A 23,422-nucleotide genomic window follows, 5' to 3' on the forward strand; every position below is an offset into this window, starting at 1 on the left:
ACATTGAATCCTTCATACAAGTGATTTGTTCAAAGCGCTGATTTATTTTAAAAGAAGCAGGCGAGTCTTCATGAATGGATCATTGAATCATTTTTGATCAAAAACTCGATTCGTTGAAGGCCAATTCACTCTAGATACACACAGCTGTTTCTTGAAAGCACAACTCTACTGAACGACGCGTGACTAGCTTTCTTTAATGGAGGGCAAGTTAGCCTGTGTAGAGATGTTATAATTGTGGTTCAATTTCACACCTGCGACAATGTCAAAGCTTAGAAAAAATATAGTTAACTGGCTTTCAACAAAGAAAAGTCAGAGATACGTGAAAGCTGTGCACCTGCCTAGTAAAAACAGTAATATTGTTAAATATTATAAATGAATGTGTTGTCTATTTTAATATATAAAGACAAATTTAATTATGTAATGGCAAAACTGCATTTTCATCAGCTATTCCTCCAGACTTCAGTGTCACATGATCCTTCAGAAATCCTTCTAATATGCTTAATTAGAATATGATTTATTGATCAAGAAACATTTTTTTTTTTTAAAGTTAATGTTTTTGTGTGAACCCCGATACTTTTTATTTTTCCGGCAAATAGAGAGTTCAAAAGAACAATGCTGTAAAAATGTTACTGCTTGTGTGCAAAAGTGTGTGCATGAATAATCAGACTGAAACAGTAAACTGGACAGGGTTTACAAGGGTAAAACCAATGTTAAAATTAAATCTGATCTAAAAATGCTACCGTTTAGCCAACTTGGGGGGGGGGGGTCACAAATGAAGTGCAGAGGGAACTAAATTAAGCATTGAAATTAAATTCCCCCTCGATAGAAAAAAAGTTCACAGGTGAAAGGGGGGGGGGACAGAAGCAAAATACAAAAGTTAAGAAAGGCTTCATCAAGTGATCAAGCTTAGCAGTAATGTACATACATTATCAGGGTTATGTATACAAATAAAACTCCCATGTTCGAATCATGATGCTTGCTCTGCTTCAAGTATATTCACCCTTCTGTTATGTTCTCATCACTTCTGTCATCATATCCTCTTAGCCAGTTAGCAATGAAATAAATTTTTTTTTTAAAAACTTCCTTCAAAAACAAAATGCAGAAAAACCACATTTCATATCCTACCAATACATATATACTGTATAAATACATACATAAATATACTTTACATACAACAGACAAAACTTTGAAAAGCGGAGATGAGAACGTGGGAGGAGGATGATGGTAGTGTGTACGGGCGTCCCTCTGCTCTGATCAGCATGTCATCGGGTGCGGGACGGCACCTGCGCTGTGGACTGCGCTCAGTTGCCCCAGTAAGGGGAGCTGCCATAGTTGGACTTGTTGACCTGGGTTTTCTGCTGCATGGTGCTGGACTGGCTTCTCTGGCTTGGCCCACCCTACGTGAACAAAACACACCAGACAGCTGAGCTTACAAGTGTGAAACCTTGCCATTTTGGCAACTTTTGTGTTTGTATTCATATCAACATATCAACAGCATTATAATACTTAAAGGCCCGGTTTCACAGACAGGGCTTAGACTAAGCCAGGATTAGGCCACAGTTCAATTAGGACATTTAAGTAATTTTTATGAACATGCCTTATAAAAAACATTACTGGTTTGCATCTTGAGACAAAAAGGCACTGACATATTTTAAGTTTATTTCAGTTGAAACAGCGAAGAATTTAATTTTAGTCTGGGAGTACTACATTTTTAGTTTTAGTTTAGGCTTAAGCCTTGTCTGTGAAACCGGGGGAAAGAAAAAATATTTTACATTTTCTAAGTTTGTTACTCTTTGGTACTCAGCTTCTGTATAAAGGAATCTTTTTAGAAGCATTATTTAAATTTCAACATACAGACTATGAGGTGTGAATAGGATTAAAAAAATAGACCTGTCCGTCTTGGGTGAGGTGATGATGGAGCAGCTGTGAATGGGGCTGCTGGTGGGCCGGCAGAATGTGAAGGAATGGAGCAGGAGCATAACCAGGGGCAGCACCAGGGGTCAAAGGTCCTGTGCCGCCCAGAGCCGAGGGGAGATTGAAAGGAGGAGGTGTGCCAGCATGGAAACCCTGCTTATCGAACGGCTGCAACAAAATACATCAGTAAAATTAACATCAATTAAAATGATCAAATGTGTAAAAAGCAACAATAGTGAAGTGAAGTGACATACGGCCAAGTATGGTGACCCATACTTGGAATTCATGCTCTGCATTTAACCCATCCAACGTGCACACACACACACCCGCCCCCCCCCCCCCAGATTACGTAAATCTAGGTACCTGCGTTTTATTGTAAACAGTTCCACTGATGTCTGGCACCCCAGAATTACTAGATGCCACAGAGACACCTGGGACACAAAGTAATGTCATTTATTTTAATTTAGTAGACAGAACACATTTTTACATTAGACAAAAAAAACTAAATGTGAAGTGAAAGTATATTTATACCTTTCCCTGGGCCGGAGGCAGCAGATTTGGCCTGTGATTGAGAAGAGTTGCTGTAACCTTTGCTGTACTCAGTTCCTGCTGGGCCTTGCGTCAGGTCATCATACCCTTAAAATATACAAAAAAAAAAAACTTTAATCCTCAAGAACACAAAGTATGCGTGAGAATTTGTATGCGTTTAATCTGCACAAACCTGAGCTAAAGGCGTGTTGACCGTAGCCGCTAGGCTGCTGGAATGGTGTTGTTGGGTTGCTCAGTCCCATGCCGTGCTGCTTGGCCGAAGCAGGGGGCACAAACATGGCAGGGCCGTACTGGAACGCACTGGGCACACCGGGGTAGTAGGGAAGGCCTGTGTAGCTGTATCCAGGGGGCAGGGCCGCATTTAGGAAGGGTTGTTGTGTGTTGTGGTGGCCTTGTGGCTGGGGCTGGTTCTGTACTTGGCTCTGAGCCTGTGGAGGCTGTGCCGTCTGTGGGCCGTGAGCAGACAGGCTGGTAGAGGGCGCTGGTGAGGTGGATTCACCTCTGCCAAACTTTGTGATATCACCTAAATGGAGAAAAATACACTCATTTTAATTTCTCCTTTTGTCTATACTGATGTCATGTTCGTCATAATGAATCAAAGTTTACAGACCTTTAATAAGCAAATGTTGTACCTGAGTAAGGGTTGCTGGCGAGGCTCCCATCTCTGCCAGACAGCGTAGCAGTCGGCCCTGGGAATGTGATACCATAGTAATCCTGCAGGGATCAGAAAACCACTGCAGAGTGAAAATTTGGCCAGACTAGGGCTGTCCATTAACTGTCATACAAATGATTGTGCTTAACGATTCAGTTTTCTTTTTGTTCATGTTACTTACAGTAAATTTATTACACGTGCAAAGCCATTTATTGACAATGAAATTGAAAATTTAGGTCAGTACTCTGATTTTCTTTATGGTCATGAGCACAAATAGATTAGAAAGATTAAATAGGATAGATTTCATTTAAAATTGTTTAAATATTTCTCTTTTATTCCCACTTCAAATGTCAGAAGTCCATTTTCCATTAAAGCTTGAATATTGTAGCTATATAATTAATTATATTATTATTAATATTAATAATAATAATAGATTTTCTGGTCTGTATATAATATTAATGTATTATATTATAATGTTTTTATAATTACACGGAATTAATTATATACAAACACACATATAATTGAAATTAATTTTGCAACCACAAGATATTCTAAAGTCCTAAATCTTTCACTTTAAACTAGATTTTAATCATTTTAAAAAATATTTTACACAAAGGAAGAGCTTCGATTTCTGCATTTTTATTTTATTTGGTTATATTCCCTATTTTTATTTGGGTGGCCATTTTAAATGAACTGGAATCTTGAATGATCATACTGTCTCAAATGCTCATGATCAAATCAAATAACCATAATCAGGCGATTACATAATAATAGAAACAAGCTTGGGTCAGGCCGATTAGTCTTTGGGCTTTTTGATCTGATAACTGCACATGCTTGGCCCATTACCAGATGTTAGCTCTCCCCTTCAAAATGTTTCCTACCAATAGCCTTGTGTGTGTGTGAATAGGGATGTAACGATTCACTCAACTCACAATTATAATTCTTTTTTAACAAAATGAGATTTAAGAAAAATGATAAACTAAATGTTTCCTTTTATTATTGCTTTGACAAAATGCTGCACGTTTCTTTGTGAAATTGAAATATAACACTTTAATAAATAATATACTAATATAGCATTTACATATTATTGCTCTTTTGTTAGTTTTGATTACTTCTATTGTCCTCATTTGTAAATCGCTTTGGATAAAAGCGTCTGCTAAATAACAAAATGTAAATATAATGTAAATGTAAATAAAACTAAATTGATCACATAAAATAAGTAACGTAAATCTCTTCATATAAACAAAATAAGGCTTTGTCTGTGCTCTTTCCATTTAATATTAGAGGCTACCACTGCATTTTAATCATGATCCAAACAAAGATGCTGCATGCATGTTTTGATTTGAGCAGTTTTTAATAGGGATGCACCGATACCGATATCGGGCCCGATACTGAGCTCCTGTACTCATACTTGTTAAAATGCCCCGATACCAATGCCGATACCACACAATTACTTACGTTAGGGAGGGAGGGAGAGAGAGGGAGATAGAGCGCGCACATTCTGTTGTGATCTTTATTGATGTTCGCTCACTTATCACACATCATTTGGATTAAAACTAAATCGTAAATATGACAATTTATAGGGGCACTCACTATAAACATTTATTTTCAACCTTATAAGCATACACAAGTTTCTGGCAAAAGTGAAACTAACAGCCTGTGTGAAATGCGCTGGGCTGTACTCTACTTGTCCCTCTTATTCTGCACCAGTACAAATAAGTGCACGTGTTTTGCTTGCTTCATGAGTGTTTCTGCATTATATGAGTGGCTTTGGAATATAAAAATCGCAGCATGTTTCAAATGAAAAAAATAAAAAAAACTACTATTTCTGGAAATATCAGTTAGGAGATTTATAACGAGTGTTCCCTGCATTATTACAGCAAAACGCATGATTACAGTACTGAGCCGCTGCAATGGAGCAGCTCTACTGCTATTAAATGAAAGATTATGTACCATAGAGCAAAAAAAAGGAACAGTGAAAGTAACAAAAACTTGTACAATACATTTTAATGTGCATAATTAAGTGTGAAAATAACCAAAGGATATATAGTCAAACCAAAAATTACTGGTATCGGTGCATCCCTAGTTTTTAATCTAAAATAAGACTGAATAATTTGAAATTTGAAGCAAAAACAGAATGGTCTGACTTCAGTTTTGTGAAACTACATAAAAAAATATCTGCATGAAACAAACAGCAGACGAGTAGAATACGCAGATTCACTCTCTGCCAGCAGGTGGCACTTAAAGCATTTCCTTGGTTTCCGCTGTAAACAAAGAAGTGCTGCACTTATGAACTTTAATATGCATTATACAGAGGCAAGATTAAAAGAAAAAATACCATCTAAACTTTTCTGAAGACAGTAAGTTCCCCTCATAAATACATTCATATAAACTCCTACCTCTAATTGTATCGCGATTTGTTTAGCATCTCAACCGATTTGAATCGTCACATTTGAATTCGATTTTCAACCGGCTCACGGTTAATCGTTACATTCCTGTGTGTGAATATCAGCAGTTATGGCTCATCTCATAGATCTATATCTGCCATTCTGCTCTCAATGTCAGTCAACTAATAGTCAAGAAAAAGCAAGAAGCTCAGCAGCAGCGCTAAAGAGAATTTGATGGGCTCAGACTCACCATTGGTAGTCTGGATTGGAGCATGTGGAGGTCTTCATAGCCATAAATCTGCTATACAACACAGGAAAACTTTCAGCACTTCACAGACTATAAATGTGACTGAAATTAATATGTAGCATTTCAGTATTCACAGACTTTGATGCTTATCACAAACAAACACACATCAAATACACTCTTTAAAAGTTGCACACAAAATAACACACTACTATACAAAAGTGCATAAAAGCAACAGCATGAAATCACCCAACCCAAAACAAACAAACACACACAAAAATCCTGAAATTCCACATACAGTACAATACTTCCCAGAGGACTAAAAGCTGATCTGTTTTGATTTAAGAGGATGAGGGTGCTTACCGGATAGGCAGGCAGCAGACCTCCGGGTCCCATGATGTACTGGTTAGGCAGCAGTGGAGGAACCCCCTGAGAGAGATTAGGAGGAGCTTTACCTGCACACAGACAGAGAAGTTTTTGGAGAATGAAGAATAGCAGATTTCCCCCTCAACTCAAATGCAATAAGCAAATATGAAAATAATAAACACCTTTTTTGTTGTTTATATACATGCCTGCAACAAGTCACTGTGAGAGAATCGTTACAGAATTATGTCTATTGATTTGCAAATGTCTATATTATTGATGAATAATACTGCAGTACTATTTTAGCATCCTGGTTTTTATATTTTTCAAAATGTGGAACTGTTACTACAATTTTAAATGTAAAATACACTAAATGTAAATGTACTATTGCTAGTCACTATTGCATCAAAGCTGTACTTCAAATCATATATATGCAATAAACTTAAGTTATGAACTTAAGTATGATTCAAAGGTTGTTGTTTTTAAAGAAATTAATACTTTTATTCAGGAGGTTGCATTAAATTTATCAAAAGTAACAGATAAGACATCTATAATAATTTATATTATAAAAGACATCTATTTCAATAAATGCTACACTTTTGAACTGTTTACTAAAAAAAAATTCTACAAAAATATTAAGCAGCATCTATTTCCAACATTAATATGAAATGTTTCTTGAGCACCCAGGTTTGTCATCACATGAATAAATTACATTAAAAAAAAGAAAAAAAAAAGTGCTCTCTCTCACTGCTGGAGGAAGACAGTAGCGGGGCAGTCCTGACACTGGAAGGTGTGCTACCGTTGATGCCATGACCCAAAGCTCCAGACACGTGCAGACTGTTGCCGCCACTCACTGTGCTGCCAACACTGCTGCTGGACAGAGCGGGCACAGGCGGCGAGGAAAACGCCATCGATGAGGGGGCGAGAGAGTTCACGCTGTCCACACTGGTATACTGAGGACAAATACAGACGGAGGTGGTGAAGAGAGAGTGTGCGTGTGTTTGTCTGTGTGTGTGCATCCCACAGAACTCACTGTAAGTGAAGATGTGGTGCAAAGTGCCGACACAGAGGAATGGCCACTGCTCACATGACTACAGGAAAAACAGGCAGTGTGTCACAGATATAAGTATCCCACTTAACATTTGAGGAAAAGAACTGTGTAATACAAAGAAAAGGTACAAATAAGCATCTCGCTCACCTGCTGAGGGGAGGTAAGCTGGCAGAGGACAGCTCAGATGCCAGGCTGGGCAGAACAGAGCTGTGTGGTGTAACGGAATGGGGCAACAGTGAGGATGGGGCAGACGGGGCAACACTTGTGCTGCTGGCCAGAGAGGGAGACTCTTGTTTTGGAGTGGAGGAACTCAATGTGGCTGATGGAGAAGGCATAAAGGTCATATATAACAAAAATAAAACAAATAAATCTTGAATGCATATAACAGAAAGAAGGGTAAAAATGAGGAGTTTGACTTACTGTCTAAAGCAGCAGAGGTCCTTACACCATTGAAACCGTTCTGTCAGAAATGCAAACAAAGTGTATTGAATCAGTATAGGCAGCATAACCTCCTTGTTGTACAACAGTACTGTGCACTAAAGAAACAACATGAGAGCACCTTCACAAAAGGCTGCATTTACTTGATCAAACATACAGTAAATACAGTAATAATGTGAACTTGTAACTACAATTTAGAACCGATTTCTGTTTTAATGCATTTTAAAGTGTAATTTATTCCAGGGATTGCAAATCTGAATTTTCAGAAGCCGTTACTGCAGTCTTCAGTGTCACATGATCCTTCAAACATTATTCTAATATGCTGACTTGGTTCTAAAGATTTTTTTTTCTTAGTAACAATGTTGAATATTAATAATAAGAATATTTTCGCTTAATATTTTTGTAGATAATGTGAACAGAGCAGAATTTAAAAATAAATTAAGTAAAATAAATTCTTTCAGAACCCCAAACCTTTCCACAGTAGTCATTTTTGGTTGATGTAACCCTTTAACTGAGAAATCAACTTTTCATTTTCACAGCTCAGTAGCTGTAAAACATCTAAAACTATAGTTTCTGTGTCTATACTCACTGTCACAGGTCCAGAAGGCTCCTTGCTCTGAGAGAAGGTCAGTCTTGAGTGTGGAGCCACGCCGCAGTCAAAGCTGTTACCCGCCGATGATGCAGTGGAGGAGGAAGAGGAGGATGAAGAGGACGAGGGGGCTGTGGCCGAGCTGGGGGTGGTGTGGGAGGGGGTGAGGCTGGGGAGAGGTACCGAGGGAGAGGGGTAGATGCTGTCAGAAGAGGCCAGAGGCAGCAGCAAAGGGACCGGACTGGTCAGAGATTCACTGCAGGGGAGATCATGGGAAATGTATTAGCATGCAAAATGGAGAGATTTTATAGCTAAAGAGAGAACATTGGTTTGAAAGACATGCGTTGAGAGATTTAGGAAAATCAGTCCACTGCTCAAAGAAAAAAAAGAAGATCTTAAATTCATTTTAGACATCAGCAAGACCATTTTGTTCTCTGTACTACCATTTATACCACTGACTGACCTGATTGGTTTAGAGTAAAGGCTGCTCTGTGACTGAGGAACCACCGCAGCCTCTCTTATGGGTTCACTATTGCAGTTCTCTGACTGGCCGAAGTCCGGCAGGGCAGATTCTGAGCCAAAGTCCAGAGCACCAAACTGCACATTTAGACCGGACACATCTGCTGAGCCGGGCATCTCTACAGCAGATGCGGGAATCTGGGTGTGTACAAATATACGCATATTAAAACAGGAAGCATATACTCAAAAGAATAAATGCATATTTTTGTAACAATTACAGGGTTTACACACTATCATTCAAAAGTTTGGGGTTAGCATTTTTTTTATTAAAAGACCATATAAATATTTTGATACTGACTTTCAATTAATTAATGCAAGCAAGAAACAAAGGCAAAAAAATAAACATATGTGAAAGCAATTCATCTGTGCATTGTCTGTGCATTGTCTTTGTAATTTGCTCTTGCCTCTACTCTGGTAACACCCACTTTTCACAATTCAATAAATACCAGATGAATAAAATCAAGCCCCAGCCTACACTCTTTATGCTTGAAAACTGAACCCAGAAATAAGACAGATTATGTAAGCAAAATGGCTTTCGAAAGCCATTTCATTTATATAAACTGTAGTTTGTAATAGACGTTCACCGAGAGATCTCACAAATGCTTTTTTTAATCTCTAGTCACCTTTGAAGTGGGAGGTATCCGTCGCTTTTGAGTCTTTATTTGCCGCTGCTGTGTGCTGCTGCCCTGAGATTCAGCTGCCTGTGAGGGGGCCATCGAGGGCCCGTCACGGTGCTGAGAAGGTTCTGGCGCCTTCGGAAAGGCTTCCAGTGTGCTCGGGGCGGGCGAAGGGGCACTCAGTGGGGGAGTGCTGGGCTGCCTGGCTAGAGGCCCCATGTGGGTCAGGGAGCCCTGCTGTCGCTGGGCGAGTTGGCTTAGCACCAAAGATGGCTCTGGCTGCATCTGAAACTCCCCTACAGTGCAAAGATATGTGAAGATCATTGGAATTAATAGTTTCAATTGTTTTAAAAGATGCTTGTATATGTTATTTGTGTAGAAACATCAGATTTTGGTGTGAACAGGTCAACAGTGTTCATGCATAGCCACGTGTTTGCAAGACTGAACAAGTTTGTGTTTCTGGTTCAGTAAAGCAATTGTAGCACTCACGACTGAATTGAGAGGGGAGTGAAGCGGAACTCTGTGTTCCAGGAGGTTTGATGTCCCAGGAGGAGGAGGAGGGGACAGACATCCCCGACCCCACCAGCCCCCCTACAGGGGTGCAGTTGGTCCCTGTGCTGGAGGGCTGGGAGGTAAGCTGCCCAAGACCAGGCCCTTTCAGCTGTTCCAGTATTTGCTGCCCGGCCGTCTGCCCGAGTTTTGGACCACCCAGCTCTCCAAAGCCAGAACCCAAAACGGAGGACTGGAAAAAGACACAAAGGAGGGGGGAACCCATTCAGATGCATTTGAACAATATACCACAATACAACTAGTCTTAAAATAATTAACTAAAAAGTAAAACAAATAAAAATTGTGACTCAAGCACCCTTACATGTATAGTTCACCCAAAAATGAAAATTGTGTCATTAATTACTCACTCTCATGTCGTTAAAAACCTGTAAGACCTTCGTTCATCTTCGAAACACAAATTAAGATATTTTTGATGAATTCCGAGAGCTTTCTGACCCTCCCATAGACAGAAAGAATCGTTACACGATCAAGGTCCAGAAACATAGTAAGCACATCGTTAAAATAATCCATGTGACATCAGTGGTTCAGCCGTAATTTTACGAAGATATGTGTCCAACATATCCGCGTACATACGTTGCATACGTATGTGATACTCTGAAAAATGGCGCCAGGGTGACAAATTGTTGAATAAAATCATTATTATTGTTTTATTTGTGCACAAAAAGTATTCTCGTAGCTTTGTAAAATTACGGTTGAACCCCTGATGTCACATGGATTATTTTAACGATGTGATCGTGTTAACATTGCTGTCTATGGGAGGGTCAGAGAGCTCTCGGAATTCATCAAATATCTTAATTTGTGTTTCAAAAATTTTCATTTTTGGGTGAGCTATCCCTTTAACATAGGTTCACCAGTTACTGCCATTCATCCTCTAGGAAAACGGTTTTCTAAATGCTATAAATTAGGCCTGTGGATTGTCTCACCCGGATGGCGTGTGTGTAGCTGTTGGAACCAGCAGATGTGCCTCCGTTTCGAGCAGGCTGGTGGTGGGAGTTGGTGAAGATCAGACTGTGGCCAAGCCCCTGAGAGGAGCCCACGGCCTTCAGACCTCCCACCTCCTCACGATCCACAGGCTTCTGTAGGAGAGTTGACAGATCCAGACTACAACGAAATACAGTAAATCGTCAGTGAAAGAATCATAAGCCATATGCAAATGCAGTAATCGTCACAAGATTGGAATGATATGAGAACACCATTTCTGACTTTATTACCTTTGGCCAGGTGTGATGTGGTTCTCAGTTGGAGGTGCACAAGAGGAAGTGAACACTTTGGTCTCAGAGAGCTTTGGAGATTAAATAGGGCCAGTTAGTACTTTTATTTTTGTAGCAGTAAAATGTGAAATATTTTTTTCTACAAATACGAGATGAGAGATATTATGAAAGAGATTAAAATTATACAAGCAATATATATATTACATAAAAATAGCAATGTATAATAATTATATAATTATATTTAAATGATATTATACATGTATAAAAAAATATTTCAATTTACATATTAAAATATTATATTTAAGTTTTCATAAAATATATAAAAGTTACATAATTGCCATACTTATACATTACAGAATTATAAATATATTATTTAACACAAAAATGATAAAAAGACAGATATATAAATAACTTATATAAAATAATAAAAAATATTTAACCACCAATTGTCTACATGATAACCTTTAACATTTTCTGGACAACACATATTCCATGGTCTTTTCAGGCTTATTAATATCAAGCTCTGTAAATCCCATAATGCACAGGAGGTTAATTATAGCGCATGACTCACACTCACATCTTCACTCCAGTCTTCAGCTGCCCACTCGTCCAAAGTGTTCTGCCATGCCACTGAACAGAACGTGTCAAAGAGAGAAAGAGAGATGAGAGTGGGCCTAAGGATTGGGAAATAAGTTCTGTGAAATAGAGGTCTCTTACCTGTCCCATCTGTAGTGTCATTGGCCCCCGTCTCCCAGACATCAGTGTGAGAATTTGACGTCCCGCTGTCTGTGGTGTAGTCTGCAGGGTTAAAGGTTCTGCAGGAGGATACACAGTGTGTACGACAGGATTTCAGGTGGCTGCTAATGATAATGAGATATGTATGATAATGAGAATTATTCTAGGTTAAAATATAATTTGCCTGATACTCACCCCATCCCTTGTGCTGTAAACCTGCTGGTAACCGGAGCCCGACCTCTGCCTCTACCTCCAGACACTGAACAACAAAAAAACAAACTCATAAACACTAGGCAGGATGGTCAAACATCCAAGAAGTCCAATGTCTAGATTTTTTAATTCCACTTCAAAAAGGGAGATGCAACTTCTCACAGAAGGTTTTAATGCGCTGCTGACAGTCTATAGCTGCTATAACTGTCAGGCCGTTAGGGGGTTCCCATTCTTAGAAATTCATCCCTTTTAAAGCAATACTTCTACAGACATCAAAGCACCGCTTTCGAAACTTGAAATCACCTGATATGAGTAAAAATTCTATCTCAGAGTTTTTAAGGACTGTGGTCATTTTGTGTAACGAAATGTATTTGATGATGAATGCCAATCACCCTAGTAAAGAGCTATATCTATAAATCTCTATAAACTACTTCTGATTGGAGTCTGGTGGACATGAGTCTAATCACACAGGGCTCCCCTAATACAGAAAACTCAGATAATCGATTTTGTAAATGTAGATTTGCACATCCCTAATAAGCATAACTGACGCAAAAGACCGTGTGGGAAATGTTTACACTGTGTGTGCGGGCTCACCTCTCCCTCTTCCCCTGCGGCCACAGTCAGCACCTCTCTCAACAGGACCAGGGTCCACACCATTCTCCTCAGTCCTCGCTAAATAGATAATAAAATCACACATAAATCTTTTAAAATTTAAATCCTACTCGCACACAATCAAATGGACCAAACTATAGTCTAAATATTGCTGAACACAAACAAAACAGCTATGTAAACACAAGGAAATCTCATCAACACACTCACCTGGCCGGCTGCGACTGGTCCCTCTGCCACGACGGCTCGCTCCTCCACGACCCTTGCTGCTTTCCCTCTCTTTCTTCTCCCTGTTCTCCTTGTTTTCCTTACTATCTGTGGAAGTGGCATCCTTTCCAAGACTTTTCTTTTTCCCCACTGTTTCCCAAGAGGTCTGCAAGATGACCGAGAGATGAATTAGTGGTAGTCAGAATGAGCAAAAAAACTAAAAGAAGATAATCATACAGCAGATGCCAGATGTCAGTGCAGTGTCATTTTACATAACTGATTTTTTTTTTTTTTTAAAAGGCTGCTTATTATTATATTGTTGTTGATTCATTACTGCTGATGAAGGACATTTAGAAGCTTGTATTATGGCACAGAGGTGGAGGCAGAGGTCTGTTATGACACAGGATTACCTTCTGATCAACACTACAGAAGCGACCCAATTTCTATTTTAGAGTTTCATTCCCAGAAATCATTCAAACAAATCCTAGTCTATAAGCAGGGGCCTCTCAAAATTCACCACAACAATAGTCACAGATGCTTTATGTGTGAAGTAGATTAGCATCAATCACACATGAATCTGGACATTAAGAACTGTGGTATGTTCATCATTTAGCTAAAAGAAGAAACAAAACACATGCAGAAAAATAAAAAGCCCAGCTAGACAAATCATTGTTCTGCCTTTAAAGGCCTGCCACAACAGCTGACAGTAGTGACATTTTCAGTTCCCATTTTTCAAAAACTCATGAGTTTTAGTGCCTACTAAGTAGTCTAGATCACATGTGCATCTGATAGATGGGATTTTTACCGCATCAGAAGTTCCCTCAAGCAGGAAGTTGATGGCTCTGTTGACATCTTCGTTGCAGTCGTGAAGAGCAACCATGCAATCGTCTTGGTTCTTCCCTGTAACCTCCATGAGCTGTGAGCAAATATGGATATCATTAGAGTTAAGAGAGGAGTTAAAACATAATTTTACTCTGAATGAACGGAGCTTCTTATACCTGTTTCACTTTATCCTCAAAATCTGCATCGTTCTTGTCATAGATCATCTGGGCCAGTCGGATCTGTTCGGCTGTAGCCTGTAATTGGAAACATAAGTTATGAACATCAGAATGAGTGACCAAGAATCAATATTAAAAAAAAGGGAATTGATTGAGCAGCCAGATGCATGGCCAAGACGTTACACACAAGCTGAAGCAGACATGGTCCACTGCGAGTGTGTTTGGCTACATGCCTACTTGGGACGGGAAGATTCCCCGATTCGCTCGGTGCATCGGCATCGGTTTAAAAAGTGTGCATCGGATACAAGTTGGCATTTGTATCGCGATGCATCGTTTCTAACATATATGCATCGGTAAAACACGATTTATTTATATATAATTACTAGTGGACGCGCTACACTTTTATTATTTAGAAAGTGACCAATAATACGAGACCAATATTTTATATGTAGATTGATTTCTCCTCTCGAAACCGTTTCTCAAGCAGGTTCTCTCATCACCGCTGCGTGTGAATATGACGAATCACAACAGCACGGAGACCGGAGGGAAAGCGGTGATTAAAGTCCAAAACCTGACATGAAATAACCTAACAAATCAATCGGGGCTAAAGCGGTTATAAACGACAATGTAAGTTCACACAGTCTAACTAATTTGTGCACGCTTTTTCTTAAGCAGCACTTAATGTCGATCATGGATCAAAACGATCCACCATGGCAAACAGCGAATATATTTGTGCTGTTTAATGCATTTGAGACGTTTTATTTTCCTCAGTGCATAACTGACATCAGTGGCAGATCTAAGATTTTTTTAGAAGCAGGGGCCACAATGGGGCCACCATTTACAGAGAAGGGCCAAGTTTACCGTTCAAGTCTTTGGAAACTTTAACAATAATGGCTTAAATATTTCCATATGTATGTGTATGCATATGTGTGTGTGTATTCATTAAGAATAACATACATACATAAAATATAATACAATATTTGAGGAAAAACAGGCTTCCCTGCCAATTTGGAGTTCGTTTTCACACTTTGTTGAGTTTTGGGTTCCAACAACAAGAATATTCATGAGTATATAATAAAATACAATATGTACAGCTTAATGTTGTTCTTGAACATTGTAAGAAACTGACACTACACATCTTATTGTAAAAAATTTTTTTTTTAAATAAAAATCTTTTTTTGTGACCACTGCTGAAAATTCACTCATATCAGGGTCTTTGCTCAGGAGGGTGAATCCATCTACTTATTCGGCAATTACTTACTGACACGCTATAAAACAAGGCTATATACATTATTATTTGGACATGTAACATGTATTACATTCTAAATTAGGTCTTTTTCATTTTAATTTATAAATATACTTTTGTTCAGTGTTAGATCATGTTAGTTCTTAATGATGCTACATTATGAATTATACAAACATTTAAATAGGAAATTAAAATAAAATGCTTTGTTCTGTGTTGTTAACTATTGTTCAACCTTATTGCAGTATAGAAATTAAGTATGAAAATTTCATACCACGATTATAGTGACCAAAATGATCACGGTTATCAGTATTGTTAAAATACTTGAAAGGTCTAAAAAGTATAACTGTAGTGTAAATTTAAAGAAGACACTATTGTCTTGTGCTGCCCAAACTGCTTTGTCTCCATGCACACATTCACACTTCTCCCCGACAGGAGACTTTTAATGTCTTTATGATGCTAATGTATTTTATTTATTGCCCATTGTTTATTGAAAACTTTCTGCTCACACTGTTTGATCCCACATTTCTTTGGTCAAACTTCATTTCATCTCTAAAATTATCATCAAATGTCTTCCTTTAAAAACAAACATACAAAAAAAAAAAAAAACATTCTTATGGTCTCAAGTCGATTATCTTTCCTGGAGGATTCATAAAATCTAATTGTTCCTATTTGCATAAGGACTAGCATGTTTAGACATCAACAAGTTTATGAGATCAATACCGTTTTTACTAAAAACTTGTTTTAAAACGAAAGAGTGTTTGAAACAACTTATTCAATCTGATCCATTCTTCTTATTAATGAGGCAAAAAATACATTATTTTCATACTGTGATAACAGCTATTAGCATTGCATTATAAATATATACTATTCTTAAAAAATAGCTGAGATGGCTTGAATAACACAGATTAACAATATATTGTCCCAATCGTGTGTTTACGGTCTTCATGTTTCATCGGTGAAAACATTTAGATCTGCTTTATATTCATTTATATTTAGTGATGGCTGTGTGTGGATTTGCTGGAACGTCATAAAATGTCTGAGTTGCAGTAGATGAATCTGCGCCCTCTGGCTTCGAGTGTGAATTACACTATACATTACAGCAATAATCAAATTCCGTTTTAATGATAATTATAATGTAAAACTAACCGTCGAAATTTCATTGTGAAACCGGTAATAGTTTCATTCCTTATTGCAATGTTACCGAGAATCATACGATGAGTGACACGACAGGGGCACTTCAGGAGCCAATCAGATTTCAGCTAGGGCACCCCTAGATCCGCCAGTGACTGACATGTATTGAGTATATTTTCAAGTTCAAGTTGAGCTTTATTGTCATTCCGCTACATGTGGGGACATGCAGTGGAACGAAATGTCGTGTCTCGCAGGACCACGGTGCTACATAAATACAGACATACAACAATGAAGTAAGAAAAAAAACACTATAAACCTATACACTACTAACAGATTTAACTATAAGTATACTATATATAAGTATTTACCCTATACAAACTAAAAGAATAAAGGATAAAAAATACAACTATACGAATGCTTCACATAAATATTATCCTATACAAACTAAAAAATAGAAGACAAAAAATACAAACTGTACATGTGCAAAGAGAGACATTTGAGTCAGCAGCTGGTTGGGGAACAGTGCAGGATGATTTGTAGTGCAAGAGCATGTAAACATAACATACATATATTGCTGAGTTTTTTGTGAGATTGTGCACACGCAGCAGTGTGTGTAAGTGTCCATAGTGCACCTAGTGTAAAGTGTGAGTGTCCATAGTGCACATAGTGTAAAGTGTAAGTGTCCATAGTGCACATAGAGGAGAGTGTCCATAGTGTAAAGAAAAATAAGAATAAAATAAATAAAAAAATATATAAAAGTTCCATACAGTTTTTCTTTGGTGTGGTAAGGTTTGGGGTGGGGGGTGGTCCATGTTCAGGAGGTAGGGGTTTGCATGAGGTTTCAGAGGGGGGCGGGGTGGTTTGAGTTCAGGGCTCTCACAGCCTGGGGGAAAAAGCTGTTGAGCAGTCTGGCGGAGCGGGCTCTGATGCTCCGGTACCGTCTTCCTGATGGTAGGAGCTGGAAGAGACTGTGGGAGGGATGGGTGGAGTCCTTCACGATGCTGTTGGTTTTGCTGGAGCATCGTGTAAGGAAGATGTCCAGGATGGAGGGGAGAGGGGCACCGATGATCTTTGCAGCTGTGTTCACTGTCCGCTGGAGGGTCTTGCGGTCAGCAGCACTGCAGTTCCCGTACCAGACAGTGATGCAGCTGGTCAGCACACTCTCAATGGTGCCTCTGTAGAATGTGGTGAGGATAGGTGGAGGGAGACTTGCTCTTTTCAGCCGGCGGAGAAAGTGTAGGCGCTGTTGTGCCTTTTTGGAGAGTGACATGGTGTTGGTGGTCCAGGTGAGATCCTCTGTGATGTGCACCCCCAGGAATTTAGTGCTGCTGACTCTCTCCACAGTCGAGCTGTCGATGGTCAGTGGGGGGTGGTCAACGGAGTTTCTCCTGAAGTCCATCACAACCTCCTTTGTCTTCTCCACATTGAGGGACAGGTTGTTTGTGCCACACCATTCAGCCAGCTGTGCCACTTCCTCTCTGTAGTGCGTTTCATCGTTGTTGCTGATGAGACCTACCACTGTTGTGTCATCAGCAAACTTGATGATGTGGTTGGAGCTGAACTTGGCAGTGCAGTCGTGGGTCAGCAGTGTGAAGAGCAGCGGGCTGAGCACACAGCCTTGTGGGGCACCTGTGCTCAGTGTTGTAGTGCTCGAGGTGTTGTTGCCGACACGGACTGACTGAGGTCTTCCAGTTAGAAAGTCCAGGATCCAGTTACAGAGGGAATTGTTAAGGCCCAGCAGGTTTAGCTTATTTATGAGCTGTTGTGGGATTATTGTGTTGAATGCCGAGCTGAAGTCAATGAACAGCATTCTAACATAGGAGTCTTTATTTTCTAGGTGGGTAAGAGCCAGGTGGAGGGTGGAGGAAATTGCATCGTCCGTAGAGCGGTTTGGACGGTATGCAAACTGGAGCGGGTCAAGTGTGTTGGGGAGGCTGGTTTTGATGTTATGCATGACTAGCTTCTCAAAGCACTTCATCATGATTGGAGTCAGTGCTATGGGACGGTAGTCATTGAGACAGGACACAGGTGATTTCTTTGGTACCGGTATGATTGTTGTGGATTTGAAACACGTGGGGACGACTGCCTGACTCAGCGAGGTGTTGAAGATATCTGTTAGGACATCTGTCAGCTGTGCAGCACAGTCTCTCAGAACACGGCCAGGTATGTTGTCAGGACCCGCAGCCTTGCGTGGGTTAATCCTAGATAGGGTCTTCCTTACGTCAGCTGGGGACAGACAGAGCGCCCGGTCGTTGGGAGGTGTGGGCAGTTTTTGTGCAGGTGTGTCATTCTGCATTTCAAACCGTGAATAAAAGTGGTTGAGTGCATCGGGGAGGGATGTGTCCTCACCACAGGCCTGTGGCGGGGGCTTGTAGTCAGTGATGGTCTGAATGGCTTGCCACAGGCTCCGTGTGTCTCTGCTGTCTGTGAAGTGGTTGTTGATTTTTTGGGCATATGACCGTTTTGCTTTTTTGATGCCACAGGACAGATTGGCTCTTGCTGTTTTGAGGGCTGCTTTATCTCCTGATCTGAATGCTTCATCTCTGGTCTTTAGCAGCCCACGAACCTCTGCTGTCATCCATGGCTTCTGGTTTGCACGTGTAGTGATGGTTTTGGTGACTGTCACATCATCAGTGCACTTTTTGATGTAAGCAGTCACAGTTTCAGTGTACTCATTCAGGTCTGTGTGGTTGTTGTAGGTGGCTGCCTCTTTAAACATATTCCAGTCTGTGTCCTGGAAGCAGTCCTGCAGTGCTGAGGTGGCATTGTCTGGCCATACTGTGATCTGCTTTTCAACCGGTTTGGTGAGTTTGAGAAGTGGTCTATATGCTGGGATTAGCATAACAGTGATGTGGTCGGAGTACCCGAGGTGGGGGCGGGGTTCAGCCTTGTAAGAGTCCTTAACTGTTGTGTAAACAAAGTCCAGTGTGTTGTTTCCCCTTGTTGCAAAGTTCACATGTTGGTAGAACTTTGGCAAAACTGTCTTTAAGTTTGCGTGGTTGAAGTCACCGGCTATGATGAAAAAGCCGTCGGGGTTATTTGTTTGTTGTTCACTGATGGCGCTATACAGTTCACGAAGCGCGTCCTTAGCGTTTGCACACGGGGGGGATGTAAACCGCAACGATAACAATGGCCGTGAACTCCCGCGGCAGATAGAACGGTCGACACTTCACAACCATAAACTCCACCAGCGATGAACAGTGTTTTGATAATACCGCAGCATTGTTACACCAGTCTTTGTTGATATAAACACATAAGCCACCTCCGCGTGTCTTACCAGACAGTGATGAATCTCTGTCCTCTCGGAAGTTGGAAAGCCCGTGCAGTTGAATGGCGGAGTCCGGGATGTTGTCGTTTAGCCATGTTTCGGTGAAAACAAACACGCAACAGTCCCTTGCCTCATGCTGTGTAGATCGACTGAGTTGAATTAAGTCCAGTTTGTTTTCCAGAGAGCGGACGTTTGAGAGCATGAGTGTTGGAAGAGCTGGTCTTGAGGGGTTAGCTCTTAGCCTAGCTCGTATACCTCCGCGCTTACCGCGTTTCCGTCCTCTCTCACACCGCTTGCGACGCTGCCTTGTGCGGGTAGCGTCAGTAGGCGAGGCCGCGGTCTCGAGGTCCGGCTCCAGCAGTAAACAGAGGCCTCGTAGCTTCTCAGTAGCCGCCGGCGAGAGTTGGTGTACGTAAGCGTTGCTGATATCCAAAAGACTTTGGCGATCATAGATGAATTCTGGGGTGATTTCCTTAAGAGTTAGCGGTAAACTGACACTATTTGGAGACGAACAGACGACATTAAACGACATAAAAGCACCGTCTTTGGGACCCAGAGCAGCCGCAGCGATCGATCGCGCCGCCATCTTCCTTTTTCTAAGGAAGTAAATGATAGAAAGTCATGCAAATATATCCATTTTGCTGTCAGGAGTGGGCTTACGTGAGTGGACGAGCGCTGCTGCGTATAATCATTCTGAGTCAAATATGCATTTTATGATAGCAGTAACTGTAAAGGGACTATTGTAATGAGTAAATAAAATGTAAGCTAATACAGTCCTAATTACTAATCTCAGATAAGTGAATGTGTGTTTCTTATAACAGTTAAAATGCAGTTTTAATTTAGTGATTTTAACTTTTAGTTTAGTGATTGTTAATGCTTTAAAAAGCAATGTTAGATTGTAATGTTCTAATGCTATCTGTTCTAACTATAAAAGGTACAGCTGAAAGGCTGCATGGCTATGATAGTATGTGAGAGAGTCAGTGGTAATATCATTGCAATTCTATTGGTCAGTGAGCTCAGTTTAGCCTGACAGTTTGCCTGCCCTGAACCAGGTTAGCTTTCCAGCATAAGTAGCCACAGTGACTGAGGTTGATCTTTGTTAAATTAGCTTTATGGAACCAAATCATTTGACAGTGAACCAGACTAACTGAAATAAGCCTGGCCTATTTGGAAAACTTGTTTTATGAAACAGGCCTCGAGGAGTTAGAATTAAAAGCGATCATATTTTTTTCCATTGCATCGAATCGCATTGTGTTGAATCAAATCGAAATCAAATCGCACTGCATCGTAATAGGGGTGAATCGTATTGCATCGCTAGCTGCTTCATATGTATCTTCAATGTATCGTAGGCTATGCATCGAGATGCGCATCGCATCGGCCTCAGTTATGAAGATGCACATCCCTAATGCCTACTGCACAGTATATACTGTATTATACAGCCTTTCACTTTGTTAAACATAAAAGTAAGCATTATGCAACAATAAATGTCTTTAAATGATACTTTGTCACATGACCTCATTACACTGCATGGTTTATTCAGCAAGTAGAGTCCAGTTATTATCTGTGACTTAAAAATGTAGACATCTCCTGTAGAAAACAAATGTAAACAACAAATGTAGACTTTTACTGTAAAAATAAGGTAAATAACTTCTTAATAAGCTTGTGAAAAATGTGTTAACTTTTGGTAGTGTAATCAAACACTAATTTACTAATCAATTAGTGAAGACTAGTCTATCTAGATTTTCATACATGCCTATATTGTATTTATTTTTTATTTTATTTTTAATTAGAGCACCGAAAGCATGTTCTCTTGAAGCGGTGTTAAATTCTTCCTCTTTAAAGCCAAACACATTAATTTCTCTCTGTTTTTGAGCATACCATCACAAGTATTATATTATAGGGATAACCAGTCTAATAAAGCAAACTGCCATCATTTACTCCCTCTCATGTCGTTCCAAACCTGTATGACATTTTTGAATATCACTGACTTCCATAAAGGACAAAAAAAAAAAAAACTATGGAAGTCAATGGGACCCGAAACTGTTTGGTTGCCAACATTCTTGAAAATATATTTTTTTCCACAGAAGAGAGAAATGCATACAGGATGGAAATGGCATGAGGGTGAGTAAAAGATGACAATTAAATTTTTGGGTGGACTATCCCTTTAAGATGTCACTTTAAAACAGTTCAACTTACAATTGAGGCTTAACATCCCTGCAATCTGCTCTAGCTGTTTTTCATGCAAAATTGTCTTATGTAAACTCCCCCTTAAGAAACTGAAAGTCAAGTCAAGCCTACTGCATTCTGGTATACAGCACCCAGCAGATTATGATTATACTCCGTACTACAGAAAAAACATGGATGTTATTCCTAACATGGCGTATGTTTCCGTATGTTGTTATTTACTCACCTGAAGCTGTTTCTGTGGTTGTGTGGTCTGCGTGGTAGTGGGCAGCGCTTTGTCCCGAGTGCCCCGGGCTCGTTCGACACCCACCGAGGTCATCATATACAGTATATACAAAACAATGTATGTACAAAACAGAAAAATCTGGAAGAAAAACAAGGCCAAAAACAGGAAGTGGTTATTATTCAGAAACAGCTTCCATGTCCTAGTTTCTAGTCCAAATATTTGCAGACACCAGACGAGTTTTAAGCGAGCTAGCTGACGTTTTCTGCAGATCTTCCCTTCAGTGTCCCTCACAGCGTCAGGCAAACACACAGGGGCCGTATCGGATTTCCTTTCTCCTAAACACAGATGGGCAAGATTGAGCAATACTCTGACCGCCAGAAACCCTTGTAGAAAAAACAATCAAGCTAATCCGAGCACTGCTGAAATGAAGACCACGCCATGAGACCACACTGGTGTCTGCTAACACTTCACAACTAGCCTGTAGTGTCCTTCTAAAATGCTCAAACTCAGATCATATCACATAGCCATTTCTCATGCATACAAAATGACAACATAGTCCTCAGATACAAGGACATGGAAGAATGTATGAATGATGATCAAAACATCTCGCTATACAATGTTTATATCACAAATTTTCTGTTTCAGGTGGCCGACTCTGTGAGTCCTGCTGGTAAGTGACCTTTTTATTACCCACGAAAAGCACATTTACACAACAACTTCAGAGGTTTAAACAAGGAAATATCAAAGGGATAGTTAATCTTAAAATTAATACGCTGTCATCAATGACTCCAGTCATTTCAAATCCTGCATAACCTTCAGTCTTTAAATCTTTTCCTAGTAATCATGCCATATAACCGGTCCAGTTAGAAATAAAAGCACCATACAAGTAGTCCATATGATTCATGCTCTATATTCCAGGGGCCTCATGTATAAAACTCTTCGTAGATTTCATCATAAAAGTGTACGTACGCACAAACGTTTTCAGATTTATATCCGTATGCAAGAACATGCGCAAAAATCCCTTTACAAATCCCAGTCAGGGGAAGACTGCGTCGGTGCATCTCCACCCCGTCTCCTCCCAGAAATCACCATATATGGAGCTTACAATGCCTAGTTTTACGATGCATAACCTCATTTGCATATCATTTCCATGCATATTCCCATCCACGTTTAACACCATCAAAGGTACAAGACGTTAAAGAAATATGAGATACAGACTAAATGCTATTTGTGCCAAATTAATTTTTATTGCCAAAATCATCCAGAATGTTTTAGAATATATCAAAATAATAGCCTATTTTAGAATATACTTGACCTCATTCTTTCCACTGACCAAATACTATTTCAATTGTCAAACAACTCAAATCAAATAAAATGTATGTAGTTTTGCTGAAAAGGTGAACATTTTTTAGCTATTTTTATTGGAAACAGGTAAGCCATTTATTCAAGATTCAAGATTTTTATTTGTCACATACACAATTATACAGAGTATAACCAGCAGTGA

At 39.8% G+C, this 23,422-nt stretch overlaps 1 protein-coding gene across 8 annotated transcripts in view; it reads right to left on the reverse strand.

Annotated features, from left to right (window-relative positions):
• Nucleotides 1-16: 16 nt before the first annotated feature.
• LOC306856195 (ubiquitin-associated protein 2-like) overlaps nucleotides 17-23,422 on the reverse strand; it is a 28,435-nt gene continuing 5,029 nt past the window's right edge. Inside the window, exons 2-27 of one of the 8 annotated variants that reach the window (XM_079395285.1) lie at nucleotides 21,919-22,056; nucleotides 13,864-13,941; nucleotides 13,671-13,781; nucleotides 12,869-13,031; nucleotides 12,644-12,721; nucleotides 12,035-12,098; nucleotides 11,822-11,919; nucleotides 11,676-11,734; nucleotides 11,105-11,175; nucleotides 10,817-10,994; nucleotides 9,813-10,065; nucleotides 9,330-9,619; nucleotides 8,651-8,844; nucleotides 8,188-8,443; nucleotides 7,581-7,620; nucleotides 7,308-7,479; nucleotides 7,143-7,200; nucleotides 6,858-7,062; nucleotides 6,110-6,201; nucleotides 5,753-5,800; nucleotides 3,096-3,177; nucleotides 2,636-2,986; nucleotides 2,446-2,550; nucleotides 2,278-2,345; nucleotides 1,891-2,082; nucleotides 17-1,397 (exon numbers count right to left, since the gene is read on the reverse strand). In XM_079395285.1, coding sequence (XP_079251411.1) covers nucleotides 1,302-1,397; nucleotides 1,891-2,082; nucleotides 2,278-2,345; nucleotides 2,446-2,550; nucleotides 2,636-2,986; nucleotides 3,096-3,177; nucleotides 5,753-5,800; nucleotides 6,110-6,201; nucleotides 6,858-7,062; nucleotides 7,143-7,200; nucleotides 7,308-7,479; nucleotides 7,581-7,620; nucleotides 8,188-8,443; nucleotides 8,651-8,844; nucleotides 9,330-9,619; nucleotides 9,813-10,065; nucleotides 10,817-10,994; nucleotides 11,105-11,175; nucleotides 11,676-11,734; nucleotides 11,822-11,919; nucleotides 12,035-12,098; nucleotides 12,644-12,721; nucleotides 12,869-13,031; nucleotides 13,671-13,781; nucleotides 13,864-13,941; nucleotides 21,919-22,014 — 3,498 coding nt within the window. In that variant the 5' untranslated portion in view covers nucleotides 22,015-22,056 and the 3' untranslated portion in view covers nucleotides 17-1,301. Of the gene's footprint in view, nucleotides 1,398-1,890; nucleotides 2,083-2,277; nucleotides 2,346-2,445; nucleotides 2,551-2,635; nucleotides 2,987-3,095; nucleotides 3,178-5,752; nucleotides 5,804-6,109; nucleotides 6,202-6,857; nucleotides 7,063-7,142; nucleotides 7,201-7,307; nucleotides 7,480-7,580; nucleotides 7,621-8,187; nucleotides 8,444-8,650; nucleotides 8,845-9,329; nucleotides 9,620-9,812; nucleotides 10,066-10,816; nucleotides 10,995-11,104; nucleotides 11,176-11,675; nucleotides 11,735-11,821; nucleotides 11,965-12,034; nucleotides 12,099-12,643; nucleotides 12,722-12,868; nucleotides 13,032-13,670; nucleotides 13,782-13,863; nucleotides 13,942-21,918; nucleotides 22,138-23,422 lie in introns of those variants that run through there. The other 7 variants (XM_079395283.1, XM_079395286.1, XM_079395284.1 and 4 more) reach the window with 7 other exon arrangements.

This window comes from Barbus barbus (assembly GCF_936440315.1).
Source record: "Barbus barbus genome assembly, chromosome: 36".
Classification (NCBI taxonomy): Eukaryota; Metazoa; Chordata; class Actinopteri; order Cypriniformes; family Cyprinidae; genus Barbus; species Barbus barbus.